Source organism: Stegastes partitus, unplaced genomic scaffold, assembly GCF_000690725.1.
Source record: "Stegastes partitus isolate 25-593 unplaced genomic scaffold, Stegastes_partitus-1.0.2 Scaffold1225, whole genome shotgun sequence".
In the NCBI taxonomy this organism is placed as follows: Eukaryota; Metazoa; Chordata; class Actinopteri; family Pomacentridae; genus Stegastes; species Stegastes partitus.
In genome coordinates this window covers 77,840-105,031 of record NW_007578956.1, presented here as the reverse complement: position 1 = coordinate 105,031, position 27,192 = coordinate 77,840, and the positions used below count along the sequence as shown (strand labels likewise).

General features: G+C 42.9%; 1 protein-coding gene across 1 annotated transcript; it reads right to left on the bottom strand.

Moving 5' to 3' along the window:
* Window positions 1-134: 134 nt before the first annotated feature.
* Window positions 135-27,192, bottom strand: LOC103368948 (phosphatase and actin regulator 1-like). Its single transcript, XM_008297501.1, has 12 exons — window positions 26,602-27,192; window positions 23,811-23,975; window positions 16,407-16,487; window positions 14,827-15,030; window positions 13,993-14,338; window positions 12,459-12,658; window positions 10,660-10,816; window positions 6,487-6,542; window positions 5,341-5,402; window positions 4,245-4,385; window positions 2,767-2,843; window positions 135-2,610 (listed from the first exon to the last, which is right to left on the bottom strand). Exons 1-12 carry the CDS (start codon window positions 26,879-26,881, stop codon window positions 2,595-2,597), a joined length of 1,785 nt encoding a protein of 594 aa, XP_008295723.1. The 5' UTR covers window positions 26,882-27,192; the 3' UTR covers window positions 135-2,594.

Below are 27,192 nucleotides of genomic sequence, written 5' to 3'. Positions count from 1 at the left end.
TAAGTGGAGTGACTAGTGTTTGCAAGGTTGAAGAGGTATGGGAGTGTGGTATAGCTTGAAGAAAATAAAGTGCAGTTACAGTAGGGAGAAAAAAAAATCCGTTAAAAAAGTGAGAATAATGCATACGATGCAAATGCATTCAGAAATGGAATTTAATCGGCATGAAGTATCCTTTACATGGTATTCCGCATTTCAAAAATGAAAAAAAAAAAAGAGGACCACTTTCAGATTTGTTCAGTTGCGTCGCCAACATGTAAAAGGAAACAGATTATTGCTGAATTCATGTTCCTTGATTCCAGCAAGAATGGGAAAACCTCATGCTCAGCCCACCGGCTCAGGTTGTTACTTAAGAGCTGAAAATGAGAAGTGGATGGCATTTGTATAAATTCATTCTTGCTATGCTCTATGGTACTGAACCTGTGGATCAAATTTCATTTTTTTTAAAAAATGGCGCAATGCCTGAATCATACAGAAGCTTGTTCTAACACATAAACACCTCATATGTCAAAGTCTCTGCGATTAGATGACCCAATGAAATATTGATATTTATAAAACGGTCAATGTGACAAGAGAGCAACCTGTGTATTTCTCTTGAGGAACTGGTCAAAACACTGACAAAACGCCTATTATTTCACATACAAACCATGCAGTGCAAAACTATTTTTTATGCTGTCAATTCCCAGATTTTATTGGGTCATCTATCACCGATCAAGACCTTGAAAAATAAAGGAGAACACACGTTCCTTTGCAGGACAGATGCATTATAGTAGGCGGCCAAACAGCCTTTTACCTCTACTACTTTTCTTCATCTGACGAGAATTTCATATTGCAACTTTAAAAGTAATACAGTAAAAAATAATAAAAATATTCTGTGCACATAAAGCTCATGAGCGTTGGAATACTGGTGTAGGATCAGTGATCAGGTAACGAGACCATTGAAGTGAAGAGACAGACTGGTTACAGCTCAGAAATCCAACAATAATTTACATATTTGGACCCTAACCTTGAAACGATGACCATTGTAAAGCCAAACTCTTTACAGTGCAAAGAATTTATGCGATAGAAACATTTAAAAATCCTGACTCAGTGAATACACTAAAATCAGTGCTCGTCTTTTTTTTTTTTTTTCCTTTTTCTTTTTGAAATTGAATGAATCATTGTTTTCAATGACAGTTTGATCAAATCTTGTCTGAACGTATTGGTAAAGCTGTCAAACAGGCAGATTTTTTAGGTGGCTCAGTCGAGAAAAATGCTGGAAAAGTTCTTCGGAATAAAGCCTTTTCTAAAACAACATATAAAAGAAAACTTAAAACCCTGAAGTGTAGGCATAGTGTATATGCACAGTAAAAAACAATGGTGCGGGGGTATACCTGCAGTTTAACCTTTTCTCTACAAACAACGGGTATTGCTTCATCAAAAGCTTGAGTGACACGAGTATAAAAGTAAAGTGTATAATACAATGCACATTATGAGCTGCAAAAACAAATCAAAAAAAGAGATAATCTCTTGGTAACTCAAGTTTAAAAAAAAGAAAAGAAAGGAAAAAAAAAATCACATTTCAAAGCGCTGAGATGCGGAAAGACACAGAAATTAATGGTTTATGATCCCAAGTGCCTCCATCAAAAAGAAAATAATACAAAACAGAAAGTTGTTGCACACACTGGAAACAGAATATATCTGCCAGCTGCGATTTTTACATTAAATTCATAAGACTGTGACATGAATAAAACTTGGTTTAAGCATGAGTCTTCTTTAAATGGAACCTTCCTTCTTCAGTATAAACAAAATGTACATTTGGAGAGAGCGCAGGCGTCACCCAAACTCTCAAATTCACAGTTAGCAATTAGATGTCAGCATCGTCGGTACAGTGAGAATTGCACATTATGAAAGAAACAAGTCAGGACTACATAGTAATGACACAGAGGGAACTCCAGGGGGTGCTATAGTCTAGGAAAAGCAGAAGAGAAAATAAATATTGCACATGATTCTAATGTTGGATGCCTCTCCCTTCCTCCCTCCTGCGGGGCTTTCCGAGCCATTTTCCAAAGTCCCAGCAGGTGCAGTAAAGATGGAGCTTCTGCTGATGGTGTGAGCTCAGAACAATCCACCCTGCGTCCTCGCGTACAGTCGCCCACGAGGGCCAGAGGAGTCCGGAGTGACGGCGTAATAAAGAAGAGGGATAAAAACATGTCCACTGAGACGAGTCCACTGGTGTTATTGATGAACCGAGGTACGGCTGCCCTCGGTAGAAGTGTCAATCAATTGCGAAAACAGAAACCCTTCCGCCGTCCAATCGCCGCAGAGCCGAGCGCCTGCCTGAGAGCTCAGCAGAGAGGTTTGAGAGACAATCGAGCGAATTCCACACGGGGGCAATGTGAATCAACTGGAGTCATTATGTGCTACTACAGTGGATGGAGTAGTGGGTTGTCTGCATCTTGTGGCGTAGTACCGACTCAGTTGTGTGGGTCTTGAAAAAAGGCATTTCAGAAGACATGGCCTTATTGTAGAAACGGGCACCATTTTACTGTCCAGCACTTAAGGTTCTCAGTGGAGGAGAGCGCCGGTCCGGCACTGCTCGAGACAGTGATGGTCTACTATGGTCTGTGAAACCTACAAACACAAGCAGAATGAGGGTCGCTTTTAGACGTTGCATCACATTTTCATCACCTCAGCTTGAACTCACGTTGCACAGCCAGGACCCGGCATGTGAACGGGTATACTTAAGCATGCACGGTCACATGCCAGCTAATGGCTTCTGCACATTACCTGGTTAAATGGCGACTCGACTCGTGCACCTCCATCTCATTGCTCTTGAAATCGTTGAGTTCCTTCCTTATAGCTGCCTGCAGAGGACGAATAAAGGGGGAAGATTGAGAGAAGCTGCAGAAGGCTTAGCGCACAAACTGCAGCCTGTAAGCCTCGACTCTACCTCCTTTTAGTATGCTTCATGCATTATTTACGTTTATCTCAAGGCCATGAATGATTCTGTTGAATTCCCCTCTCACATCACAAGAGGCTTCAATTTCCCCTCTTGAGACATCTAACAGCCCTAATATAATACACAATCTGTTGCTGGTGTGCTCGGAGAGAGACAGCTTGTGTTTTAAAGTATAATGAAGTGTCGATACCAAGGATTTACATATATTAAAAAGAGGGGGAAAGAAACCCCCCCATTGAAACGGCATTTTTAGAACATCACAGCTGCATTTAGGTGTTACAATCCTCAGATTAAAAGCTCTCATTTTCAGCGTGAAAAACGACTACAAATGATGGAATCATTAGAAATAAAGCCTGCAGTGCCGTGATGTTCCAGCAGGGGGCACTGTGGTGCAATCACACATAAAGGCTTCATCTCATCCTTAATATGTTTTTTTTTATTTTTCAGATCTTTTTTCTAGGAAGGCTTTTGTGTATCTCATTCATGTACATATACATATTCATGTTTGGGACAATGCCCAGTGAATCACAGCCTCTGAGTAGTGCCACTGTAGCAGGAAATAAAACGATGATCTTATTTTATTATTATTATTTTTTAAACAACCTTACATCCTCTCTAAAATGTCACATGTGACAGCAATCCAGGAAGGTGATGTCACTGCTTTTACTATCCAGCGTGACTCAAGGGGACGTCTCGAGCCGCGGGGAGGACGCTTCCATGACGGGAGAACAAATAAAATTCTAATCTGTGCTATATTGTAGAAGCAGGAGGGAAGGGAAAAAAAAAAAAACCGTCAGCAGAGCAGTGCCGCGGCTAGGGGCTCCTGAGGCACTGCTTGTCCAATTACTCGCTTATATAAGAGGAGCTGTTGCATAATCAAAATGCTGAATCCCTGTGATTTTCACATGAGTGGTCCTCAGGTGCGACCTGGAGCGCATCACCGAAGCAAAGACGGCAAAGAGTCGCTGCTCAGCAAAAAAAAAAAAGGAAAAAAAAAATGTAGATCTCATTAAAAGTCAGAGGCGTAGATCACTGGACATTGAGCAGCAGGGCCGCTTCGGGGTGTTTACCCACAGAGAGAAACCAAACAACTGAGGTGGAACTCGCCGTAACAAAAGAGGACGAACATATCCTCCGACAATTACTCTCCTGCGTTATGAGTTGCGTCATATGAAGCACAAAGGAGGGGGGAGGGAGATGAGCTTAATAGTACTTTAAGAAATTTAAAAGCAGGAAATGAGGGGAAGAGGAGAACATCAAGATATTATTTTAATTTAACTGCGAGATTAGTCGGTGTAATACTGGCCTTGTCAGCTGCCGTGAGCCGGGTCCAGGGCTTATCGGCGCGCCTGTCGTAGTCCTGGGCGTCTGACACCTCCACGTAGTCGCTGAATCGGATGAGAATTTTGGCCTGTCTCAGCTCCTCTACAGTTGGCCTCTGGCTCAGCTGGAAGAAGAGGCGTTAAAGTGAACAGAAAGCTTCTGAAACTGCACGTCACGGCTAGCAGGTTTCCAGGATTCGTATATATTCAGGTTTTTATAGAAAGTCTCGCTCATGCAGGTGCATGAAAGTGGAGCTCAACGTCACACCGCTCCGATATTCAGGACATTTATGGAGGAAATGGGTCAAAGTCAACATGTCAGCTCCTGCAGTGTCTCTCTGTTGTTAAAATCACAAAGAATAAACTTTATCAAGCCATTGTATTTCTAAAAAGGCGCTAATTACATTTTTAGAAACCACTCGTGAGCCTAATGAAAGAAAGATTCACTAATTACAGCAATCTTAAAGTGGATTCTTCATTTAAAAAGAACAACTCAGTACATCAACAGACATTTTAAACCAAGCTTATCTTACACCTGTTCCAGTATCTTTTATTGCATTTACAGTCAACACAACTATCTAATGAATATAATTACAGCCAAACTGATTAATATTGGTTTGTATAAAGACTAATAAATGATTAGAAATGTCACAGATGTGTGTAGTTGTTTAGAATGTGTGACAGTTTGTCTAATGCTCGCTAGATCACAATAAAAAAACACAAGATTGGACCCACTAGAATGTATAACATCTAATCTATAGAGCTGTGAGATGTCTGTTTGGAGCAGGATGTCTGTAGGTGAGCAGGAAGTGTGATTCTTTAATCGACAGTGATGGCAACACCTTCCTATGGGGTCAAAGGACTTGGCAGCCAAAGTGCCGAAGGGCCAAGGGCAACAAGGGCATCGGCGCCTCCTGGGGGGGAAACCCGAGAGAAGTACAATACCAGGAGCAGATTTCGCTTCTCACAACAAGATGAGTCACTGTCACAGTGCATGTTTATCCTGGCCTGCAATTTACCCCCTCCAGGTGCTGAAAGAGCAAGTGTGGGTTTGCACCTTTGGAGCTATTTTGGACTCACCTTTCGTGTTAGCCTTCGTTTTATCTCCCTCTTCTCCTCCATTTCCTCCTGCTCATTGCGAGCTGCACAGAACGAGAGGATCAAGTGTTAGCGTTTGAGTGCCGGCACGCATAAACAGTGGACTCTGTGAAAACGCTAAGAATATTTTTTTTGAAAGGGGGAACAAACACGCCATTTGCATAATGTGGCTCATTAGATTCACACTAAACTCGGTGAGTTTCTCAAGGCTTAAAATAGTTTCCATTACGGGCTGTTTAATGCTATTAGGGTTGGGTATCAGGAGAGAATGATTTCTTTGTTCCTTTCAAGCTATCCTGGGCCTTTTGGGTGCATGTTTATGATCACGTGATTAACTCATTTAAGGATAAAAATGCACTTCTCTTAAGCGCCGATCACATTCGTACGTCTCTCTCAAGTCATCCACTCAATCCCAGAGACTCCAGCTCGGAGAGGCAAGTTAAAAGGAAACACTGGAGTAAACAAGAGCCATGCAGGGACCCTGCTTGTGTTTGCTGAAGCTTCTCCAGTCAAACTGTATTTGCACTGCGCTGAACATACACTGTATCTCGAGTAATACTTCTGCATTCTCGACGGCGCTTTTCTAGAAAAGAAAGTCCCGTTTGTTTAACCTTGGTACTGTATGTGCACGAGAGACGGGAAGGACACGACTTGTCACTCATGAATTCTTAGACTTTGTGTTTTTCCTGCCGCACTCCTGCCAATCACGCCGGAGCCTCTGGGAAAGCAGGAACTGCTGGTAAATCAAGCCTTTGATGTGAGAGCCGCAGAGTCCCAGGCAACAGAACTGCTTCTCTCTGATACTGCATGTGTTTGAGCTAAGAATCCAGCCTCTCTAGACACGACTCCTCGGGGAGCCCTGTTGCCTGCCTGCCTCACATGAAACGGCAGACCAAGGAGGAATAAAGGGAGAGATGTATGCCACTAGCTCTCGCATAACTAGGTCTCCTGAATCACCAGGCTGCGCTGCATGAAGTCTGCACGCACAAAGGGCTGCTGCAAAAAAATACGGGCTCATGCATTGGTGCTATGCGGCGTAACGGTGACGTTTTTCTTTTTTGTTGAACTCTTTACCCTCAGGAAACTACTTTTGTAGCTGAGAGATAAAGTCAAGGTTTAGACACTCACGTTTGAGGATGTTCCTTTGTTCCAGCTCCTCCGCTGTGGGTCTCTGACTCAAGCGCCTGATGAGAAACACACATTCAATGTCAGCACACAATGCAGAGAGGGTTAGCAGGGCAACAGGGAAGCAATATGAAGAGAAAAAAAAATGGTTTAATCCCAATCAACCAACTCTGCAATCATAAATGTTCTAAAGGAAAATCTGTGCAAACATGTCACTGGTTCTTCTGTGACCCACTAACTTTGATTGTTGGTGCCAGTCGGACTCTTTGAAACACTGATTGTCACACATAACAATCAGTTTATTCAGAATGGTGCAAAATAAATAAAAAATAAACTCCTGCAGGAAGCGACCTGTTGCAGAGAGAAACGCCTTCTTAACGAGAGGTCAGAGGGAGAATGGCCAGCCTGCTAAGTGCTGCTCAGATAAACATTTTTAACAACTGTAATGAGCAGAAAAGCATCTCAGGAACAGACGAGACGTCGAACCTCGAGACGGACGGACTACGACAGCAGAGCGCCACGTTGGGTTTCATTCCGGTCGGCCTAGAACGGACATCTGATGCTGCAGCTGGCACAGACTCGCCAAAACTGGATAGTTCGAGGCTGGAAAATGTAGCCTGATCTGCTGAATTTTCATTTTCTGCCGAGGCACGCAGAAGGCACGGTCAACAGAATCAACAGTCCATGGACCCAACCTGCCTCGTGTCAACACTCCAGGATGCTGCTGCTGCTGGTGGTGTGACTGTACGGGGGGAATGTTCTCTTGGCACACGAGTGGGGCCTTTAATGACCAATTGATCATTGTTTGAATGCCTCGGCTTGTCTGTGCGCTGCTGCTGGCCGCGTTAATCCATTTCTGGCCACATATTGCTCATCTTCTAATGGCTGCTTCCTGCTCCATGTCACAAAGTTATCTCCAATAGAGTCCATCTGAACACCTTTGGGATGTGATTTAGTAAATGTATGTGCAGCTGACAAATCTGCAGAAGTCAGATGATGCATTCATGTCAAGATGGTGCAGAACCACGAAGGAATGTTTCCAAACCCTGCTCAGTATTAGTATGGTATTCCTAATAAAGTGTTTGGAGAATGTTATTCAGGCAAAGCTGCTTAGTTTTTATTTTCTTCTCTACATTTTGCCCCGCGTTCACTTTTCTGCTTTGACAGCAACTCCCAGCAAGGCTATCTTTTTGGCATTTTGGCTCACAGAACGAGCACTTTTACACTTGACAATGCTGTTATTTGGAGTAAAGCGCAGCGCTTTAGTCCCAAACTGGATTAAATATAGATTATTCAAATTCTTCCTCAACTCCTGTGGAAGCCATTAATGAGTAACGCAGCTCTAAATTGTGTTTTTGCACAGACGAAAAGTTTGCGTCCTTTTATTTTTTTTTTTTTAAAACTCTCGCCTCACGACAGCTTGACAGGTACACTTCCTAAAAAACTTGAGCGAGCCTTGATCACCAATCCCCCTTCTTCTCATCGAATGACACGACGATAAAACGCTGCTGCAGTGCAGGAATGAGGCGAGAGCTGAAGACTCAGCTCTCATCCGGTGCTGAATAAGGACAAATGTGATTATGACACCTTTCAAATGCCAACTGAAAAGGTTTCATTACAAATCTACTGCTCACATTTACACAAAAGGCGCGTGGAGCAGAGTAGCCAGACACATCGAGTTTTCAATTAACGCCCCATCTGAGGAGATACGGTGTGTACAGATTAATAAATACGTAAGCGGTGTGAATGCCTACGGTACTTAAAGGCAATAAAGTTATTTGAAACGCTTTCAGATGGGGACTCTGATTACAGCGCTGGGTCGGGACTCAGCAGCAGGAGACCTTTCTGTAGGCACTAAATCAATAATTGTCTCCATCTGACAGCCGACTGGAACTGCTCAGTCCAATAAACTACTGTATGCAGAGTCAGACAAGCTTGTCTCTTATCATCTAGTCTCACTTCTTCTTCCACTTGAAATTCATTGTTCGGGAAAAGTTGACTGTGAAACTGCAGCTCTGCTCTTCTGTCAGAATCACGTCAGTAAAAGTCAACAAACATGAATGACAAACAATTCCAAAAAACGTCTGTCCGACTCAGGTGAGGAGTAGAAACACGGGTGTAATGAGATTATATTGTAGTTACACGAAGTTTGATAAAGCAACTGGAATATTGTGTCTAAAGCTGCACTAATGATAAAAGAATGATCAAACTCTTCTGTGTTATAGCCCAAAGTTTTACTGTTACTGCTGCTGTTTATCTCATTTACAGCAGAAAAAAGTCCGATAATCCCACTGCACGCAGCCCGACCAGCACCACACAGAAAATGGACGTCAACTCGGCGGTGAACGTGGTGAGACATTAGCGTCTGAGGAGCCAGATGTGGTTTTTCAATGCTTGTCGGAGCCAGAAAGGAGCTTCAAAGAGACTAACTACAGGTAAATGCTAATTTTATTGTCATTTTAATGTTCATAACAGACAAGAGGAAAAAAATTCCTAGCTGTAAATTCATATTTAACCTCTTAAGACTTGGGTTAAATTACCACATTTTAATTTTTAATTTTTAAATATTTTATTAATATTCTTATTTTATTATTTTTATTTATTTACCTTAATTTTATTTTTTATAATATCGTTTTTTTTTATATAGATATTTTAGAAAAAATTTTAACATATTTTTATTTTCTTTATATTTTTTATTCTCTTTGCTATTTGATCGGATCAAAAAAAAAAAAAAAATGCATATCAAACAAGAGCTCAGGTCTGAGGAGGTGAAGTGACCGGGGGCATTGTTTGTGTTGTTTTATTGCATTTTTAGCCTTTTGATTTGTAAACCACTTTGTGTTACATTTAATTTAGCATGAAAACTGCTAAATAAATAAAGTCTGATTGATTGAACAAAAGCATATTTTCCAAATTATGAAACTACACTTTTAGGAGACATAAAATAAATAATATGTAAAATACGTATAACGATGCTACAGTCAGTGACAAATGAAGGGTGACTTTGTCAAGGGTAAAAACTGAAACACTTTCCCTTCACTATCCAGGGTTTTGCCTGTAAATCAGGTCAACAGAACTAAGTTGAGGTCAGCGTGTCCTAGATTATCATAATCAATTCTGATTGGCCTGGCACAAGCAGTGACTTTGCAGGACAACAATGCCGCTGGTGAAAAACAAAAAGAATATAACGGGGAAGTGTGCATTAGATGACACCGTGCAAAGGACACTGTCACAGAGCTTTTTTGGGAACACGACAGCTAAGCAGGCGGGCCTTCTGGGAGCACACACTGTGTTCCAGTCACAGTGGGGAATAGTGACTTCTGTGCCAGTGTCTCCAGATAATACACTATCAGTCCCTCACAGCCACATTTCCCACAACTCATACGTTAGTGGACAACGCAGGCTTCCATTTTTTATTTTTTCTATCCACATGCTCGTCCTCTCTGAGCATCGTTCATATTTAGTCATGTTCAAAGAGCAGATTGAAATCAAATCAGACCTGTGATCTACTGGGGAAAAAACAAAAAAACACACGATGCCGTTTGATCTGCTCGGTTACTAGAATTCACATCTTTGACCTCAACATTGAAATGATTTGTACATACTGCGCCAGTATTGTGTGTAAACTGCTGCTGGTATAAAATGGATTGCGTGGTGCTGCTGTGTGGAGGAGTCGGGTGGAGATAGTTTGGCACATGCATCACCGTGGTGATTCAGTGAGCGAGGGAGGAAGTCGGGCAGGAGGAAGAACGAAGAGAGAGCGAGAGAGCACGCTAGAGAGAAGACAAGAGAAGGAAAGGAGAGGAGAGGAAGGGAGGGAGGGAGGAGGGGAGTCGATGCATCGCTGCCGAAATTAGGTCAACTCCATTTTCAGAGACTCATTTTAACAAGATAAAGCATTTATCCTTATCAGATGTCGAGAAGGAAAAAATGGAATGATATGAAAGCGTTTCAATAAAATAAATAAATAAATAAAAATCGTCTTTGGATTGAGTCACGGTTCTACCAGCCAGGATTCTGGGCCTCGTCAGGCCACAGTATGACAAAACGCTGGGTTTGGTTGAGAGGAGCCCAACAGCTGCTGTCGAGTTGGTTACAGCAGCTTCAATCAGGTTTACGAACAAGAAATGTTTGGCCCAGAACTCGTGCGTGCATTATAAAATGTACACGTCTCACCTGGTGAGCTTGGTGCCGATCTGCTGCCTGGACTCCAGTCGCTCCTCATCCGTCTGCATGGGCAGGATGTTTTTCTCCTCCAGCTCTCTTTTGGATGGACGGTTGCTCAGCTTGATGGCCAAAGAGTCTTTTCTTAGCACCTTCTGAGCCAAGGTACCTAAAACCCAAACACCATCATCAAAACAGGACAGGAGCTGCAGACGATAACAACACTTGAGGTGTCATTTATTAAAGTGTTTTTTTGGATTCTTCCTCTGTATTTTCCCCAAGTCTCCTGATTTATTTATTTTTTTAATAAGGTTCATACCTTGCACTTAAACGTCAAGATTAATCTTCAAGATGTTACATTAATATAAAAGTTAAACATGTAGAGACTCAAAACTTTGAACTCTTTATTAAACTGATGTAAAATCTTGGCATTAGCTCTTCCGCCTTGATGTTTCTGTTTCATGGTTTTGGCACCGACATTTAAACTATTTGATGTTTTCCACAGATTTGGAAAAAAAAAAAAAAAAACGATTCTACATAAAGTTCCCTGTACCTTTAAGGATTACTCATACTCTCACTGAGCCTTAAAGCCTGGACGCGGCATATTGAGCGACTCCATCACACATGACCAATCACAACCTTTAAAAAAAAACAAACTTTTATTTTGCCAAAAAACCACACACAAACCATTCTGCACAGTTCAGCAGTTCTGCCAAGAGGAGGAGCATGAGAGTGTTGGCTGACAGCGTGATGCTGGATAGACTTCTGTGAACCTAATTTCGTCCCCGCTTTGAAGGTCAGTTTAGTTCAGATCCAAGAGCCTCCAGGTGAAAATAGCAGCGCTGTCCAAATATGTCACCGTACCTGTGAGCACGAGCTACCTGACCAACAGAACGGACAAAGGCTGAGTCTCTGCAGGGGCAAACGCTCTGATTTCGTCTTTGTCACTCTCAAACATCCTGCCTTTAGATTTACTTACAATTAACGGGATTTGAGGGATTTTAAATATGATGCAAAATTAAAACCAACACCTGCCAGCTACTTTGAATGGCACGTTATCTTAAAAAAAACCAACAAATCACCAAAATGACAACATTTCTTAGAGCCAGAAACTGTAAAAACAGAAAGATTTATAAACTTAAAATCATGATATTTAATCAGAATAATTTTGTTTTACATGACTCATTTAATAATTCTCTAAAAATGAACAATTTGCTTCAAGAAGATTCTTTAAAAAAATAACTCCGTCCTTCTTAGCACAGCCATTAGTGACTCAGCTGTGACCAACGTTCCTGTAACAGAAATTGTGGGATTGTTTTTGGGTGAACTGGGCTGAACTTCAGCCTGTGTTTACACAAACCAAAACATGAATCAAAAAACTAAGTAATGAAATATTTATAGTTTGCAGAGTCTCCTTTATTTTGTTTCTTTGGTATTTGTTACCTCTGAACTCAGGGTTTTAGCTATTTTTGTAAAAGAAATGCAACCCTTTGTCCATTTTTTTTTGTTATTTTATGGCATTCTAATTTATTTTACCACAGAGAGGACATTTCTGAGGTGTCTCTGCTTCTAGCCGTTGTTGTTCTGTTTCTATAGAGGTGCAGGATTTTATAATGCGGTGAAAAATGAGCCCACAGTGAGTAAAAATATGACAGGAGCTGCTTATGGTGATAATTTATGACAACATCACAGTCTGAAATTAGACAATGATGGCAAAACACACAGTTTTTGGGTGTCAGTGTGTTTCAGGATCAACTTTTTTTTTTTTCAGTTGTGCAATTTAAATATTTTCACTCTTTGGTGCCACATACTTGTAAATATGGAGTCGTCATCTTCGTCGTCGTCCTCGTCGTCATCCACGTCGTCGTCCTCGTCCTTGTACATGCTGGGCAGGTCTTCGTAGTCCGACTCGTTGGGCATGTTCTCCTTGTCGTCCTCGTAGTCGATGATCACAGACGGCACTTCTCTTCTCTCCAAGGGGATGCACTGCCCGCCGCCATGCAAAGCAGAACTAGTGGCGAGAAAAGAAGGTATCGAGGGTTTGACCCGAATCTGAATGTTGTTGTAATACGTAATGTCTATGGCCGTACCATTTGGCCTCATGAAGCTTTTGCACCCCTTACAGGCAAAGAAATCTTGCTCAAATGAGGGCAAATGATCGTATTTTATTTAACTTATCTTTCAGCAAAGTTTTAAACAGTATTAGTAAAGCAACAACCCTGGCAAAGCTTCTCAAAGCAGAAAATGGAAGTGGTTTAAAACAATAAATGCACTATTGGCTCCTGGTAGAGAACATAATGATATCTCAGTGGGTTTTTAATCCAAGTACAAAGAGACAGGAGGCATATAGCTCCAGCTGAATGAAACTGGAGTAAAAAAAAAAAGAAAAAAAGAGCTCGAACACAAAATAAGTGCAATTCTGTGCAGTCCTACGCAATGCCGTGCAATTCCCCGAACCACACAGAGGAAGAGGAGAGTAACCGATTACACAGCTTGAATAATGCAAAACAATGTGACAGAAATAAACTTCACTTTCATTAGCCGCGAGCACGTGGAGGGAGATATTTCGATAGATTGATTAATAGTCGAAGCTTCTTACGATGAGCCACCGTTACGCAACCGTTTCTAGCTTTCAGACTAATTGTGTGCGATGTCAGGACCGTTACTTCCTTATCCCTGCCCAAATAGCTCTGGCGAAAAAGAGAGATCCTAATGCAAGAGGTTATATAATGTGCAATCCGCTACCGTGTCCCTTTTCTCTAAACAAGAAGAAACGGCAGCTCTTCTGAAGAGCAGCTGGTCATGTTATGTCAGGCCAACTGCTGGAGGGACGCCTACTCCACGCGCCTGTGCCCACACATACACACATTTACTTAAAAATTAGGCCATGCTGCCCTGTGAGGCGGTGTGCTGATTTAGAACCTGTAAAAGCATTGCCACAGAGCTGGCAGGATGCAACCCCGATAACACCAAATACGTCTGAAAGCAGTGGACGAGCGGCAGCCACCAAAAATACAAACCTATTCTGATACGCGTTTGCATGATTAGTTTTAGCTTTTAATAGCAAGAGATTCATTTTATCTGCGTGACTCATCGAATTAAAGGAAAAAAAAGGTAAATAACGTTGATGAACCCTTTGGAAACAATCTGTACTAAGCTATAGGTCTGTTACATAACATCTATCTGTGTACATTTCAAAAACACACACATATCATCGAAATTGAGTCATAATCCACGCGAGATATTACGCGTGATGTACAGACAGTCGGATAGGGAGCGATCCATAATCCCTGTCTGCCTTCGCACAATCAGATTTAACGACCCCGAGCGCTGATAGCTACTAACCTTTCAAACCTCTGCATGGAGAGCGCCAGGGTTTTATTGAGCTCCTCGATGATCCGACTGGGGGCGTGTAAGCTGCCGTACTGGAGCTGGAGCGGGTGACCGTGGCTCTGGTGGAGGCCGGACAGGGCGGCGAGCTGGGAGGGCAGCAGGGTGCCGTGGTGGGGCGGCATGCCCTGGGGAGGGACGCACTTTTGCGGGAGACCGCTGAGGGGATTGGGGGACGGGGACGGGGAGGAGGAGGAGTCCAGCCCCCCTGGAGGCACGCAAATCATCACTTTCTTGGGCGGCAGAGGTGGAGAGTGCTTTCCCCCGGGCATGCAGGGCAACTTCATTGGCTGGCAAGAATCTAGATGGAAATAAAAAAAACATGGACAGAAAGAACATTTAGCATGCGGTGTGTCGAATCTATCACAGACAGATAAATAGAGCTCATAGATGATCAGACGTGGCTCAGACGTCAGCGCAGAGTGGTGGGAATTAGGCCAGAGTAATGCCACTTCCCTCTACTGACAGATTGACAACGACAGAGAGAGCCCAGCTGACCTAACCGCAGGGGAATTTAATGAGACTACTATAATCCTCTGCACATGTGTGGCAGCGCAGGTACAGATTGAAGCGAAAGCGGTCACGGCTCATCCATCAAATACACGAGAACTTCAAGGTTTATGACAGTTTAAGGGGGACGAAGCAAATCCCAGCAGTGTGCAAAGCAATGAATGACTAGAAACTAGTTCACAGTAAATGTATTGGTTTGGAGAAAGATTAAGAAATTAAAAAAATAAAAAACTGCTTGGAGTGACCACATGAACCTGATCATGGACTAAGACGACTGACCTGTGCTATGGTTTGGGATCCTAGAGAAAGGCTTTGGAGGGAGAGCAGGAGGCTGCTTGTGGTAAAGCGGTGGCTTGGCAGGTGTGTCCTGATGGTCACCGGGAAAGGTGACGGACTTCTTGGTGGGCAGGACCATGGACGACTTCATAGAGGGCTCCTGAGTGCAGACGCCGCCGTCCATTGAAGATCGGAACTCAACGGTGGCTGAAACGAGAGGGAGGAGGAAACAAAACAAAGCTGACAAGCGTCGAGAATGCGTTTGACTTCCCAAAAAGACTGCTCAGAGTTTAAACTGAACCCGGGGTGTTTTTGAGACAATGGGGAGTGAGAGTGTGCAGCAGCCCGGGAGCTTTCTATCAGCCCACAGCAGACCGCGCTTTGACAGAATTTTTGCTTTTTTAATTCCTTCACAGTTCTGAGCCATCTGATGGTTTTTGCATGATCACATTTAAAGGCTGACAAATCGCAGCGCTGCTCACATATTCTGACCAACGGCGTATTGATACTGTGAGCTTCCCTCGTTCCAAACGTCATCCCGACCGAGCAGCCTTTCAAACAGAAGAAGACTTTTGAACAGACAGAACGTCTTCCCAGGGAGTTTGTTTGTCACATTTTCATGTTGCTAACTCGAGATCTTAAAATCAAATTGTTCTAACAAGCTGTCACATGCATAAGTCACTTAAGGGCCTTTATTTTGAAATATATTCTTGAGGAACATCATATGTCGATGATTTTTAGTCAATTTGGCAGAAGACAATTGATGAAGTTTGGCTGGTGGACATATACAAGCATATATAGGTACAAACAGAAGTGTGAGTTCAGTGTTGACAACAAAAAAATTAAGTAAGTAAGTGCACAAAAAGCAGCTATTGTTGGTCTGTCAAGCTGTGCACAGAAGCTTTTCACTAATCAGGAGAATTAAGCACATCTGGAGTCATTAATATCTAAGGAGTGGTGCAGAAATATGGAAGGTAGAGATTCATTTCATCATTTCTGACAACTTTCACATCTCAAAATATAAACAACCCCAGAAGGAGCATCTTACATTCGATCAACATAACGTCTATCTATATCTGTGCTTGGTTTGTAACAGATTTGTCTTATCTTTGACATCAAAGAGTGCTTTTGCATTTGAACATTGTCCAAAAAGCTTTGCAAAACAATAAGAATATCTTAAAGAAGGGGCTCCATGTTTCTTTATTTGCTGTCCTCACATCTTGGCAAGAGTCCGTGGACTTTTCTCAGCTTCTCCAACTTTGTTTTTGATGCCCCGCGGCACGGAGCACCCCGCTGTCAGATATACTCTCCAGCTTTGAATGTGGGATGTCTAAGGCACGTCAAATCAAGATCAAAGAGTTTAAAAACGCTACAGAATCTCTATAATGAAAGATTATATCTCTAGATACCCGTTGCCAAATCTTGAAGAGTGCACATCAGAGACTACTGATTAATGAGGAGATGAATAACTGAAGACCTTCCAATTTAGCGCCCCGCGTCTTCCCCTCCTGTAGCTTCTACTTAAATCCGAGACGGTTTCCAGCTCGGTTAAATCAGAGTGTAACTGCGTGAAATCAGCTCACCTTTTTCAAAGATCTCCTTCAGCACCCCTCTCTTGATAAGCTCGTCTCTGCTCTGTCGCACCGACATCTTCCTCTCCAGAGCTGACAGTGTAAAGAAGAACAACGTTAGAGATATTTCTTTAAGATTGCGAGTTGTCATCCATCAAAGCATCACGCGGCCGTTTAACCCGTTCACTGAATCAGCACCTAAATCGGTCACATTCACGTCATTTACATTTCCAAACATGTTAAAACAGAGGAAAAGGTTATGCAGGAGGAGCCAGAGGAGCAAATGAAAGACTTGATCAGGTGTCTGTTTCATTAACAAGTTCACCAAATAAGCCGGGCTTGTTTCAGTTAGCCCGACTTGTTTCAAATTCAGTGTTGTTCAAGTTCAATTACTCTGGAAACGTATGCTGGTGAACTATTAGGTCAGATGAGCTGTTGCTTAACCAGAGTTCCTGAAATATCCACCCACTGGGAAGGACCATCCCGACTGCTTAAACCTGTATTAAATCAGCCTAACTGTGTTAAACTTAAACTGACCTTGATGGAACTGAAAACCTGGAATTACTTGTTCGGTTAATTCCAAGTTGGGTTGTAGTAGTTTAGTGCGCTTTAGGTTTGTGTGGCATAAGTTTACAGAATGACTTTGTTTATGGAACCAAAATAACCTGACAGTAAGTCAGACTAACTGAAATAAGCCCGACTTATTCGGTGCACTTGCTTTATGGAACAAACCCCTCACAAACAAGGCTCAAAGAAATATTTCAACATACTTTGAGACTAGTGAACGTGAGCTGACCAACAAGGCTAAAACACACAGGCTTTGTTGTTTTTAATGGAAGCTAGATATTGTATTCCAGCTTCCGAACAAAATATGGTATCTGGGAAGAGGATTTCCAATTGCATTATCGATAAAGTACATTAAATAAAGGGAAAAAATAAAATCTAGACTAAGCATTCACTGCGTCGTTTTGTCTTTCACATAAAGGCGATGTGGCTCTTGCACTTCTGGTATGCAAGAAAACAAGACAAAAATAATGCCTGCCAGTGGATCCAGACTTGTGGGTGTCGCTTTCATCACAGCAGCAGCAGCGGCAGCAGCATTAAAATGCCTTCTACCTTCTTTACCTTTATCCTGTTTGTTTGTCCTTGCACACCTTACATAAAAGCTCATTTTAACTAAGGTAAGAAAAGGGAAGAAATGCATTCAAAAACGCACGACGTCACAGCCTGCCATACGGAAGGGAGCTTTAGATGTAAAACCGTCAAAGTCGACGTTTTGGGAAGAAGCAGTGCACGGAAAGAAAGAAAAACCGAGCATTCTTAATTCATTACCTAAAGCTGTGAGCAGATCTCCAAAGGGTGGCAAACGATCCCAGGCAAAGCAAACAGTTCCACTATTGTGAGCCACGGCTTTTAGTGGATTTTCGGGATTTTCACAGCTGATTATAGCAGCAAGGACTTTAGCGGTAGCTGGGCACTGCAGTGAATACAATCTCAGCCACTGTGTTTTTTATTTTTTACCAAAAGGTGCTCCAGTAAAGCTTCCTGAGGCACAAAAATTAGAATTAATTAGTTTAACTAAACCAAATCTGCCTGATCCGACCAAATATAAGCATATATAGAGAGTTTTGTTGCTGTTACTTGAGTGTACACGTGCAATCTTATCTTTTATTTTAAATTTTATCTTTTACCAGCATTTAATCCTACAGTTTTTCTTGCCATCAAGATAATCAGTCAAGCGGTGAACAGTTAAAGTTGAAAATCAGGGCGCTGATTCGAAGATAAAGGGATAAAAAAAAAAAAGAGAGATATTCTGGCGACACTTCTCCTCTCATAGTAATACATTATGCACAAGACGCCATGTCCCACAGCGACTGTTTGCTTCTATTTTTAGGCTTCAGAAGTTGAGCCACTTTAAGATCTGATATCGGGAGACTTGAACGGAAGCACGTTCGTTATTTCACAATCTAACCCTGCATGGAAACCAATTAGGAATGTCAAATGAGGATGAGCAACAACACCGGAGAGTCCCCGAAGGCCTCGGTGACTCCTGCTTACAAGGAAGATCACACGCTGGGCCATGTGTGCTTTACATATGACCCTCCCTGCTGCATTCAGGGTGATGCGTTCGACGCTAATACATCCTTTAGAGTAGAATCGTGGAAATAATGTCACCTCTCCTTCCCTTGCCCTCAGTGACAACACGGCGCATTCAAAACCAAAATGCCGAGAGTCCAAAATTAAAAACACAAATGAGAGTCGTACAAATGCCAGACTGGAACACCTCTAAGGGCACAATTTTAGATAGTCTGTCCTTCAGTGTTAGAAAATACCAAAGCATGTTATTATTAAACACTATGCTGCATTATGAGGTTCCTCCAGGATACCAGATGTTCAATATCACTCTGTACTTCAAAAGTTTTTTTTTCTTCCAAGAGAAGCCTGTTTGAGATCAGCTCTAAGCCAAGAATTAGTTAGGCAGTTTTTTTTTTTTTTTCATGGGAAAAAGACGTGACCAAAATACGAGCAATATGTCAAGCACGGAGTCATCTTCCACGAGAGCCGCGGGAAGTGGGGAAAATTGAAGATAGTGTGAAATCAAAGGAAATTGTGCCATTTTCTACATGCTATTTTGGATGCTAATGCTGGCAGTTCCATCAGAAAGTGATGTTTCCCCCCAGAGGGACCAAATTTAACATTAGGTCAAGTGTATCGAGGGGATAGTAAATAGACTTATCAACGAGCTGACCCAGAATCAACACGGAGGAGCTTTTTTTTTTTTCTTTTTCCTGACTGAGAGCAAAAGCAGCCACTTCATTCTTAAAAGGCGTTGGGAGGCGGTGACGCATGCGACGGTCCTGCGCATTCATGTCCATTTACAAGACTTCTGAATATGGCAGCGCTGCTATTAATAATGAGAAAAGTGGACCTTGTGTTATTATGGAAATTAAAGCAAAACGAAAATCTTTGCACCCTGGCAATCAATTTCCATAAAACTACCACCATCCTCTGAAGGGAAGCAACAATTATTTTCTTTTTTTTCCATCTTTTTTTGAAATTTGCACCATTAAAAAACCCAAATATGTCACGAAAAGGTGAATATTTTCAGTCAAATTTGCTTTCTATGATTATAAATGGCAGATTTTTAAATGTAAAGTCTCATATTTCCTTCTATTTTGTCTATATTACCTATTTTCCTTCAATCTGACACGTCATTCCACTGAAAGTCACCTTTATCGTCCCTCTTCTGCGTCATATCAAAATTTTTTTATTCTTTCATTTGACTCAACAAATGTTTGCCAGAGCGGGGAAACCCGGGGCCAAAAGGTCGCCACTAGACCGGCGGTGCTGTAATATGTTCAGGGATTATACTGCCGTTTCATCCAAAATGAAAAGTAATTACTCAAAGCTTTATGACATAACTGCTATGCCATGGGATGTGCACGGTTACGCAATACCATTAACTCAAAAGCCCTAATGAGAACGTTATGTCTTCGGATCCGACAGACAGCGCGCGTTCGCAAAAACAAAAGAAACTTCGGTCGAATCGAAGCGGACACGTGTCGAACGCCAGCTGAGCCTGAAGTACACGAGCCAGTCTTGCAAATAAAACAAGTTTGTTTAATATTTAATGATTACTTTATGAGCGTGGAATTTCACGCTCATTTCATCAGGAAGGGTCACATGAGGATCGTGCACAAGAAGGCATTCAGTGCAGATGCTAAAAACACCAGTAATCCAACTTAGAGGCTGAGTTTTATTGACTCCAGAACAGAGAATCATCACCTGTCATGACACCTTTCAGGTAGGCAGCAACGGCACACAAATCAAACAAACTTTATTGAAGGAATATCAGCACAATGCATCAGCTGCCCTCCAAATCACCTTGAATAACTCCTATTTTAAATATCCACGGCGGCCCAATCGGTGTCCGACGGTCCGGCCGCTCAATCTGCACCGAGATGAGAAGATTAGACACTCATCAGGGAGACTCAGCTGAGAGCATATTAAATGAAACTGGCATATCTGAGTACAGCCTCTATTGATCTGAGAACACTACACTTAGTTTTTTTAGAAAAAAAAAAAAAAATTATTCCACTGCGAAGTGACCCAGATAGTCAGAACGCATCCTTCCAACCCCGAGGCTCAGTAGCTCAAAGTGGAGGCTTTTACTGAAGCAATTCTCTCAGCCCGAGCCTCACAAAAACTGTATTAAAACTTTCATGGAGTCTTTTATCAATGAGGAGCTCAAGCGTTGAGGCTCAGAAGCTATGGCTAATCGAGACCTTGACACCACCGAAAAGGACGACATCTGCTTTTTTTCCCTCCACAGTCAATGGAGAGGTATGGAAATCTGGCATTTACATTAAAAATGATCCTGAAGAACGGTTCCCTTGGATGGCTTCTGTTCAGAGCAAAGATCTGCTAATTAGATTAAAAATAGACGCCAAGATAGCATCAGACGACGCGTGCTCTTTTGATACCAGATCTCTTCCCGATACTGTGAAAATTTACCGAGCAACAATAAGACAGCGTGATGAGGCATCCGACTGTCAGGCCCTCCCTGCTTCCTTCCTGAGGTGAAGAGTACAGTCCCCCAGAGCTGCCCTTCATCTGCTTTATTATCACAACACATTCATAATCCTCCACTGTGCTCAGCGGCCAATTATCCACGGCAGCATCTGCATGCCCAGTGGCTGGTCCGCTCCCCACTGACACGGGAGACATAATCAACAGCAAGGTATCACAGACGACCGCCGAGACGGGAAACATTTAGGGCCGAGATTAGAGCGCTGCGGCAGGAATCACGGACACACACTTAACATCAACTTCGTCTTTAATGAGACGGACGCAAAGTGCAACCGCAGAGCACACTTCTCCCCCCGACTGCTCCTGCAACAGGCTGACAAATGACCAGTAAGACCTCTCGGAGACTTCAAACTGACAAACTATTAACACAACAAACTAAGTTTAGAACTCGTCAAAGTGTGTGTTTTTTAAATGTTAAAATTAGGTCAACTCAGTCGAGACATAAGGATGGCGATAAACAGGCAGCAGACATCTTGGCATTGGCTAATTAATTTAAGGCAAATAAACAACAAGTTCTGCTTTAAATACACAGATTTATAATGAGGCTGCAGGTCAGCCGAAGTCAGCTCTGTTCCCTCGATGAGATAAGCTGAGGTTTCGTTCTCTAAACAGAGATTTCATCACAAAAAAATAAAAAAAACACTAATTAAAAGATGAGTATAGAAATGACAACACATCTTTCCGGTCTGATAAACACTTACAAAAGTTGTTTTTTCCCCTCTAAGAGATAAGTTATCTTTTACATCTTATTTTTCTCCCTTTTTTTGGTCAGTTGAGACAAACTTCATTAAGCATGCCTTCTCTAAATCAAGCCTCCATTTCACCCGGCTGTGAGCTTTTCATACATGGATTCAGGCCTGAGGCTTTTCAAAGCACTAAAAGGAAAATGGTCTCTCATCCCAACAGCAACAGGATGCACCAGACAGCTGATCACATATACCAGCGTGGATAACCTGCTGTTTAACATAAATATGATCCTATAATGGACGTTTACAATCAACCAGCATGCAAAAGTTGCACATTATTGGCTCATACGCGTCACTCTCTCATTGGTTCTGAGTGGACAACTGCAGTAAAGAAATAAAGATCACACACAAACGTTACAAAAAGGCTAAAATGTGCTAATTTCACACAAACTGCAGATTCTGAACATTAGCATTCATCGGGAGTCGTGTTTCTGTCCTGACAAAATTCCAATATTCACTCTGCAGCTAGCTCTGTTTGGTTCAGTGGCTTTAGAGATTTTTTTGTTGTTGTTGTTGCTGTTGCAGTGAACAGGCGGCTTTCTGCGGCTGGAAAAGAGGATGATGAGCAAAACCAAAACAATAAGGTGGCGGCCATAAACCCCGAACAAATGAGCTTAAACAAAAATAAAAAGCTAAATCTCTGGATAGCCGAAGGGAGTTTTGTGGCTGGAACACGTCACAGAGACGTTGGAGCCAATGATTAGTGCAGCTTTAAACCTCTATAGAAGTGTTCACTCTGCTGCTGGAGTTCCAAATCCCTGCGACACTTCCTGCCATTTGAATTTACTGCACTAGCTCGCACATGTGATTTTTTTTTTTTCTTGCTCCAGTGCTTGGTGCAGAGGCCCACTCCCCGCTCCACTTATTTGGGGTTGGGTTCATGCTTCACGCTAAAACGGATGTGACAGAGGATGGACATTTTTAGCAGCCCCACATCGGCTGGAGCACCTGTCCGAGCGCCGGAGCTACTGAGACACCTATAAGTAATTCAGCTACGAGGCAATCCGGTTAGATATGGCCGGTGGTAATCGGCCCTCAAAGAGCATCGAATAGAACAATAGTTAGCGACAGAATAATTTGGAGACTGCAGCGTTATGCAAACAAAACAAGTGGGTAACAAAAGCAATGAAAAGAGCCGTTTCTCTCGGCTCCACTGTAACAATACAAAAAAAAAAAACCTCTTTTGTTGCTCGGCTCTTGACGGTCGTCCTTCACCGCGACAGGGGAGATGCTGCTATCAGAGGGCACGCATGAACGTACGAGTGAACCGACAGAATCTGTAGGATTGTTTTATCAAGGACGCACTCGATTAAAACACCAAAAAGAGTCAAGCATCTAAGGCCAAAAAGCATATTTCATCAGCACTTTTGCGTCTAACTAAAAATACCAGAGTCCAGAGAGACTGTGGAGGAGCCAGGGGACAATGTTTCGGGGCGGAAATGCAAAGCGGAGCCAAACCTCGCTCTGGGAACAGCAAGAGCTTCGCCCAAAGGTAGCACGAACCCAAAGAAAAGTCAAAAGCAAGTTTTGTGCCTCGACGAGACGTTACATTAATTATTGTGATTACGACACTAATTTAAACGGAAGCCACAGAAAACATGATCGAATCAGACGGAGTGAATCATTCAGCAATCTCACACCAGGAAGATGTTAATTCAATGATATTACTAAATCAGAACATCCTGTCCTGATCAGATCAGATTCGGGTCTCTGTGCGATTGCTCATCCTTTCGCAAGAGCGACAATTCTGCTTCCAACCTGTGAGATACAGTCTGACAAAGCGCCTCCTCCTGTCCGACAGGCCGGCAGCAGAACCCAGGACGTGTCAGCCGAGCAAAGTAAACACCTGAAGAGGCCACGTCCTTCACTCGCTCCTGACAAGTCTTGAGCGCGAGATCAAAGGAGCTGCAAAGAGACCTCGAAACACGAAACTCCAACGCTGCCCTTTGGCTCAATCAATTTATTGCCGAAATGTAATAAAATCCTCTTTTGACCAAAGGATATACATTGCATTTCATTTGTTTTGGATGTGGTGCTCACATTAGAATAAATTAGTTTAAACAAAAAAACCATCATGTACCTGCAGAGGTCTGCTTGAACTTCTCGCTCTTCTTCTTCCTCCATTTCCAGGGCTTGAGGAGTCGCCCCAGAGTAGCGAACTTGCTCCTGCGACGGATGGGCGGAGTGTGGGTGCCGGAGACCAGGGACTCAGAACGCATGGCGGCCAGCCTCTCTACCTCCTCAGCTGGAAGGGAACAACAAAACAAACAAATAAAAGCAGGATCTGGTGGTTTTCTGGTGAGCTCTGGAGCAGGAGAACGAGCAGTGAAAGCCACTTCTGCTCACAAAGATCAGAGCAGCAAGAATCTGTGCCAAGAATCCCGTAGTAGCTGGATGAGGTTGAACATGAGGACAAACAAACCTGCATATCAGATGGCATTATGCGCTCCGAGCCTCGACGGTTTGAGGCCGCGCCGCACTGAGCAGTTGGCATGACTTGCCAGAACACACTAAACAGACTGATAAGCACCTCATTAAGAGGGAATCTTTCTGCTCTTCATCAAATATTCACAAGGCCCAACCCCTAAGACTTTTAAGTTCTGTTTGATATCAAAAGCAAAGAAATTCAAGCGTTTTGTTCAAACACAAACTATTACATCAAGAAATGGACGCAAAAAGGGCTACAATTGGCCCCACTTAGAGCAAACTAAACGACAAGGTGCAGGAAAACCAGATGTGGATACTGAAAAAGGTCTTCAAACTGAAATGAGGCTTACACAGATTGCTGCAAACAGACCATCATCACGTCTCTTCACTTAAAAACTTAATGAACAACGTCTTGCAGAAACATCAGTGGAGTCTCTCTGAGGCTTAATAAAGTAACGTTCACTGACCAGAACAGACACACAGCTCCAATGCAACACTCTTGCAAGAGCGCAGAATGAGTCAAACGTCTTCAGAAGGAACAGAACTTATAAAACCAATACCAGGAGATTCTCAGAATGCCTTTCATCCACTGTAATCGCTCACCACTGGCCTCGTTTCCATGAAGACTGCTTCAGACGGGTGATCAATCATCTTAGCTGTTAGCTGTGTCAACACGCATTATCACAGCATGATAAACGTGCATGCTTTTGAAATCCATCTGCACATGCAACAAGAGCAGCGCTGCATTGCCAGACAGGAGGATGTGTGTGCATGTGAGACGAAATGGAAACCATGTCTGCAAAGAAATCATTCAAAAATCTTCATGTGATTTGCTACAGCTCTTAAACATGAGCATGAAAGCAGGGAATAAGAAAGTTAAAGGCACAGAAAAGACAAATTGTTTGAAGTCTATAGTCTGGATGTACGACGTGACCTCTGGCACGACGTCGCCGGGCGGCAACACATTGCATCAGATGGTCACCCGGCAACATACTGTCAGGGAACAAGCATGAGGTGCTTGTTTTCGCAATAATTACATCACATTCACATCCGCGTGATGTTTGCCAACAGAAGACGTATCGCTTTACAGGCCAGCCACCTCCTCGGGGCAGCATGATAAATAAATGTGACAGTAATGCGGAGCAGAAATCAGTCCCACGGACCCATTACTCCAACGGCGCCTCAGAGCCAATCATCTTAGCAATCTCACCGCCCTATAAATAACTCTACAGTCGATGCTAATTGAATCCAGTAGAGATTCAGATTACTTCATTAGAGGTGCATGTGCTCAACAAAGACAAACACACAACAATCTAGGGTGCCACATGACTAAAAGAGTGACTCACTTTTTAGCAACTTTAATAAAAAAAAGTACTGCTCAGAAACTGAACATTGGTTGAGAACATCAAACAGTCCTTTGTAGGCTACAAAGCCTTTGCACATTACTGAAATATGTACGGCATTGAGAAAAAGAAGCTTGGTTTTTGAAAATAATTCTGTCAAAGCGATTTAGGCGCCTTCTGTGAAGATGAGCCTTCTTTCTTTACCCAAAAGGGTCTGTCTGTCTGTATTTGTGATCCACAAATACTGCGTTTAATAGTCTATTCCTTCTCCTTGTCTGCTGCTGAACCAGATTCAGGCTGGTAACACAGACTTCAGAAAGCCTATATTTAAACTGTGTGATGATGCAGTTTGTTACAATCTTTGGCTAAATCCTGGCACAGAGGAACTCGGTCTGCAAAGCAGGGGGGGAAGAAAGGGAGGCAATTCTCTCGCAGGTATCCAAGTCAAGGCTGATTAAACTGTTTAGCGATCAGCTTCCTGAAACCAGACACACACACACACACACACACACACACACCAGGATTTCCACCATGTTGCACACATTCTCCACCACTGTAATGCCAGCAGCTGAAGTGGCTGGTTTTTAATTAAAAACACTTGTTTGCATACCAAGATGGCTGAGTGATGATGTAATGACACTGAACTGGAAATGGCTTTGTGCAAAAAAAAAAAACAAAATAAATAAATAAACAGCCCCCACAGCTTCATGCTTCATCTATGAGCTAAAGTAGGTCAATAAGAACACATTCAGAGGAGCAGCACAGATGAAGAAGGAATTCATCAGCACATTTTTTTTTTTTTTTTTTGAGGAGGGGGAGATGCAAACCAACAGTGGAGCCACAGCCCAGCCCTGAGAGAAGTTCTGATCCAGTCACAGGCAGTTTCCACAACAGCACCAGTGAATCACTCATAGATTTGTGGTGTCATTTTTTTAACACTTAACAATAAAGATGCACAAAAACGCAACACCGCTCATGGAGAGAGACGTGCGCGTAATGTGGTTACCAAAAGGGAGGGTACGGATCCCGAATACCGCAAAGGCTACTATGGGCGAAACCACAGCCTTTTTCTCTCTTTTTTTTTTCAAGCCTTTTACTCACCGTCCTGCGTGTCGTTCCCGCGGCTGCAATTGCTGCAAATGTGCTTTATCTCTTTGCCGATGTGACAGTGGATCGTGAAAGGCATGTTGTTGTTGTGGTGCGGATGCTGGCCGTGGCCCTTCTTGTTGCTCAGAGACATGATTTTGACCAGGCTGAACGCTTTCTTCTTGGGTTTCTCCACGGCCACGGGCGTGTTTTCTCGGCACCCCGTGGTCAGCCAAGCCCCGTGCATGATGGTGGGTGCCGGATCCACGGTCGGGTAATTGGCCGTCTTGAACATTTTGGACGCTGGAGGGAAAAATGTCCGAGCGGCGCTGTGGTTACTACGGTGTGGCTTTTAAATGAACAGGGCCATCAATCTGGAGTCCTACCTGGCCCAGCTTCTGTCGAGCCCGAATCGTTTGGTTTTTTGTTTCCTTCCTTGTATCCCCCACACCTTTACCTGAGATCCCGATGCGTGCAGCCCACTTCGTTGCGCAATGCAAAAGTCGCTGCTTCTGCTGCTGCTGCCGAGAAAGAGAGAGAGAGGAGAAAAAAATCCCTGCTGCCAGATCCAAGTGAGCTAATAATAAAATAGAGGGTGAGTAGTGA